Genomic DNA, 5,000 nt, shown 5'->3' with positions numbered 1-5,000 from the left:
GTGGACTACTTTAACAACTACCTGCGTGACCCCAAACGACCCCAGCTGCCTGAGTACCCTGGTAACAAACATGGAGGTCGCAAGGAGGACAGACCCGACCCCTATGTGGCGACCTACCCGCAGCACGTCCCTGATAATAGGTCAGTTGGGGTCATGGGAGGTCAGGGGTGAAGGGTAAAGGGTTGTTGTTGTTGTTATTGTTATTGTTGTTGTTGTTGTTGTATATATTTATTAATCTATATCACACACACACACTAATGATAATAATAATAGTAGTAATAATAATAATAATAATAATTCTCTCTCTCTCTCTCTCTCTCTCTCTCTCTCTCTCTCTCTCTCCACCCCCCTTACCCCCCCAGCAGGTACACCGGGTATGGGGGGAGTTACGGGAGGCAGTACCCAGCCCACACCTACGGCAGTTACTCAGGAACATACCCTAAAGACTACTATGGTGCCAGGGGGGACCCATACGCCAGGGAGTCCTACCCCCGCCCCAGGGTCACCTATCGCTCCAGGTGAGAGAGAGAGAGAGAGAGAGAGAGAGAGAGAGAGAGAGAGAGAGAGAGAGAGATTTTTTATTTTATTTATTTATTTATTTATTTTTGGTGTGTGTGAGTTTTGTTTTTTGTTTTTTGCTTTGTTTTGTTTTGTTTGTTTGTTTGTTTGTTTTGGGGTGTGTGTGGGGGAGTCAAGAAGAGCCAATCAGCTGCTTCGTTTCCTGTATCAGCCAATCAGCTGTTTGGTTTGTGTGTTTGTTGTGTAAATAGTTTGTTTATTTGTTTACTTAGTGTAGAGAGAGAGAGAGAGAGAGAGAGAGAGAGAGAGAGAGAGAGAGAGAGAGAGAGAGAGAGAGAGAGAGACACAAACAAACAAACAAACAAACAAACAAACACCTTCCGCACACACACACACACACACACACACACACACACACACACACACACACACACACACACACACACACACACACACACACACACACACACACACACACACACGTATTCCCCCACCCTCAATGTACATTTTCAGTTTGTTGACTGCTTAAAGAATAAACCGTTTATTATTATTATTATTATTATTACACACACACACACACACACACACCCACCAGCCGCCACCCACCCCTACCTCTCCCCACAGGTCTGGTGACACCCGTGAGGTCATAGGTTACCACGACCTGGATGCCCCAGATGACACAGACATCTTTTAGACCAGCAGCGGCAGCGGCGGTGGTGGTGGTGGGTGGGGGGACCTACACCCTACCCCACCACCACCACCCACACCTGAGTCTTGGTCCGACACAGCCTAGTCCAGTAAGATGCCTCTTCTGTGCTTCAAGCCTGTTCTCTTGGCTGGATAGGGTGAGGGGGGTCAAGGGGGTCAAGGAGGGGTCAAGGGGGGCGTGGGGGTGGGTAGGGTGATGGCACAGGGTCTGGGTAGCGGTGACGAGGGGAATATGACAAAAAAAGACATAAGATTTTAAGAAACGCTAAATTATACCTTTGTTTCTTAGCCTCGGGTGAATTAGGGTGTGTTTCGGTGCCTAGGGTGATGGGGGGTGAGTGACAGTGGCTAGGGTGATGGGGCGGTGACAAGGGTGATGGGGGAGTGTGTGCGACAGTGCCTAGGGTGACGGTGAAGAAGACGCTGCTTGATTGGAGAGAATGTAGAAAGAAAAATTATATTAAGCTTACTTTTAGGGGTAAACTATGACATTAGGGTGATGCAGGGTGGAGGAAGGGGTGTAGGGTGGCTGTACAGGGTGTGGGCAGGGTGTGGAGAGGCTGCGGTGAGGGAGAGTAGTCTAGGAAGGGTGAGAAACTGATATTACGACAGCAAAAGGGATTATGGTCATTTTAGGGGCGTAGGGTGACAGGGAAGGGTGACAGAAGGGTGACAGAAGGGTGACAGGGAAGGGTGACAAGACAGAATATTATTGGGAGATTAGAGGATTGGGCAAGGAGAGAAATGGAGGAAGAATTTGAGATTTTTTGAAGGAGAGGTGATGAAAATAATGTGTTTTGTTTGGGTTCTGTTAGGTTAGGTTAGGTTAGGTTAGGTTAGGTTAGATTGGGTTGGGTTAGGTTAGGTTTGGTTAGGTTAGGTTAGATTGGGTTGGGTTGGGTTAGGTTAGGTTAGGTTGGGTTACATTGGGTTGGGTTGGGTTGGGTTAGGTTAGGTTAGCCCTATCCAGACCCTTGTTCTTCACCCGGTAAACAGTCACAAGTAAAAAGTTAACGAGGCGAGGCACAGGTGTGTGGCCAAGAGAACAGGTGCTGGTGGTGAGTGTGTCCCCCTCCTCCTCCTCCCCCCTCACTTGCCTCACCTGCCCTAACCTCACCTCACCTTACCTTACCTAACCTAACCTGACCTCACCTGACCTAACCTAACTAAACCTTTCCTATCCTCTCCTTACTTGACCTTTCCTAACCTAACTTTGACCAGACCTAACCTTACCTAACCTTACCTACCCTCTCCTTACTTGACCTTTCTTGACCTGACCTAACCTTACCTAACCTAACCTCCCTTGACCTGACCTAACCCAACCAAACCTTACCTACCCTCTCCTTACTTGACCAAACCTTACCTAACCTTACTTAACCTAACCTAACCTAACCTTCCTTGACCTGACCTGACCTGACCTGACCTGACCCAGACACACTCACCACCAGAGAGGATAATATTTTGTAGCCGAACTGTTCAAAAAGAGAAGAAAAAAGAATTGTTGTTGTTTTTGTTTGTTTTTCATATTTATTATTGATATTTATTTATTTATTTTTTAATTTATCAATGTTTGTTTGTTTGTTTGTTTGTTTAATTTGTACGGTTCTCTTTCAGTCTTAACTATCTCTATTTTAATGTGTGTGTGTGTGTGTGTGTGTGTGTGTGTGTGTGTGTGTGTGTGTGTGTGTGTGTGTGTGTGTGTGTGTGTGTGTGTGTGTGTGTGTGTGTGTCGAGTCATTTCAAAACTGTTTTCCTTGCAGCCTCTCTCTCTCTCTCTCTCTCTCTCTCTCTCTCTCTCTCTCTCTCTCTCTCTCTCTCTCTCTCTCTCTCTCTCTCTCTCTCTCTCTCTCTCTCTCTCTCTCTCTCTAACCTAATCTCCCCTTCTCTATTTCCTACAGGGTTGGTTACAGGGACCTTGATGCCCCCAAGGAGGACTACTAGGACCCCCTCCCCTCCCTGCACCACCACCACCACCACCACCATCGGGTCAGGTCACGCCCTTTCATGACCTCCCGCCCCATCCAAGACCGCTGCTGAACTTATTTTGGGGTGTTTTTTTGATTTTTTAGTCTCTCTCTCTCTCTCTCTCTCTCTCTCTCTCTCTCTCTCTCTCTCTCTCTCTCTCTCTCTCTCTCTCTCTCTCTCTCTCTCTCTCTCTCTCTCTCTCTCTCTCTCTCTCTCTCTCTCATTTTTTTGTCTTGTTTATAGTTTGGAAATTGAGATAGAGAGAGAGAGAGAGAGATTTTATTTTCTGGTTATTTGTTGGTATTATTATTATTATTATTATTATTATTATTATTATTATTATTATTATTATTATTACTATTACTATTACTATTACTATTACTACTCCTACTACTACTACTACTACTACAATTTTTTACATAACTTTTAATCGAAGGGAACAAAAAAAACAAAACCAACAAAAAAAAAAGCAATTATTCGTATTTTCACAAAGCATTCATACACAAGTAATTTTTTTTTTCGATATTTGTGTCAATAAAACAAAAAACAAACAAAAAAAACGAAAAAAAGAAAACGACAAATGAAAGAAAACGTACCATTTTTCAGTTTAAGAGAGGAGAATGTTTGTATGTCCGTATGTCTGTGTGTCTAATATATTTTTTTTTTCATTTAATATTTTGTCAGTCTTTTCATTAATATCGTGTACGGTGTGTGTGCCCTGGCCTGCTTACAATAAATATGGCATCCTGTATGTTTGTATTATTGTGTGTGTGTGTGTGTGTGTGTGTGTGTGTATGTCATTTATTTATTTATTTATTTATTTATTTATTTATTTTATTTTATTTGGGTTGATTTTTTTCTTTTTTTTTAATACAATTTGGGAGTGTGTATGTATTTAATCTATTTTTATTTATTTATTTTATTTTTCAATTTTCCAGTGGGTACGTAAATGTTCTATTTTTTTTTAATTTTATCTATTTATTTATTTATTTCATGATATAATTTGAAAAGGTGTAGAGGAGTTAGCAAGTTAGCAAGATGAGATGAACAGTTAGCGTGAAAATAGCGCTACAAGACAGCTAGACATGCAACACTGCGGCGGTGAGAGAGAGGCTCAACACTGTCAGAGAGAGAGAGAGAGAGAGAGAGAGGCTGAAGACAGACAGTTAGAGGAGAGAGAGTGAGAGAGGCTGGAGACAGACAGAGAAGAGAGAGAGACTGAAGACTGTTACAGGAGAGAGAAAGAGAGAGAGAGAGAGAGGTTAAAGACAGTCAGTCGGAGAGAGAAGAGAGAGAGAGGCTGGAGACAATCAGTTGGAGGAGAGAGGCTGAAGATGGTCAGTGAGAGAGAGAGAGAGAGAGAGAGAGAGAGAGAATGAAGACAGTCAAATATTGTTGCTAAGTAAAAGTTTGCAAATTACAACATTAAATTAACATTATATAAGGTTAGTGAGCATTGTGGCGACTAATCTTGATCTTGGTGACACACGCGTCCGTTATAAAGACCGAAATCTGAGCCCGTTTGTTTGTGTGAGGCGGCACGGTGGCAGGGCGTCGGGCGAGAGGCGGGTCACCACAACAAACTACTATTTAAAAAGCCCATAAAGGAAGATATACAAACAAGATGAAGCAAAATAAGACAAACGTTAACAGAAAGAGATATAAGATAAGAAATAATACCTAAAATAAACAAAAGAGGGAGAAGAAGAACGCCTGGAGGTGAATCTCAAGGTGTCACTGAATTAACTTGCCTAATTGACGCAGCGGGCGGACGTAACAGTGACACGTGACCAAAATAACAACAATAA

The 5,000-nt window shown here is 42.9% G+C and overlaps 2 protein-coding genes across 4 annotated transcripts in view; both read left to right on the top strand.

Annotated features, from left to right (window-relative positions):
* Positions 1–3,940, top strand: part of LOC135096314 (serrate RNA effector molecule homolog) — an 18,041-nt gene extending 14,101 nt beyond the window's left edge. The window contains 3 exon segments of the mRNA XM_063997730.1: positions 1–140; positions 366–518; positions 3,126–3,940. Of these exon segments, the coding sequence (XP_063853800.1) occupies positions 1–140; positions 366–518; positions 3,126–3,168 (336 nt within the window). The 3' untranslated portion in view covers positions 3,169–3,940.
* Positions 3,941–4,732: 792 nt separating this feature from the next.
* The window catches only part of LOC135096312 (pseudouridylate synthase RPUSD2-like), a 97,932-nt gene continuing 97,664 nt past the window's right edge, over positions 4,733–5,000 (top strand). For all 3 annotated transcript variants that reach the window (XM_063997727.1, XM_063997726.1, XM_063997725.1), the window contains exon 1: positions 4,733–5,000. This exon is cut by the window's right edge. The gene's annotated coding sequence lies outside the window, so the exon portion shown is untranslated.

The sequence above is a fragment of the Scylla paramamosain genome, unplaced genomic scaffold, assembly GCF_035594125.1.
Source record: "Scylla paramamosain isolate STU-SP2022 unplaced genomic scaffold, ASM3559412v1 Contig3, whole genome shotgun sequence".
Taxonomy (NCBI): domain Eukaryota; kingdom Metazoa; phylum Arthropoda; class Malacostraca; order Decapoda; family Portunidae; genus Scylla; species Scylla paramamosain.
Note: the sequence above shows the minus strand (reverse complement) of the source record. Positions and strands in the feature narration are given on the sequence as shown.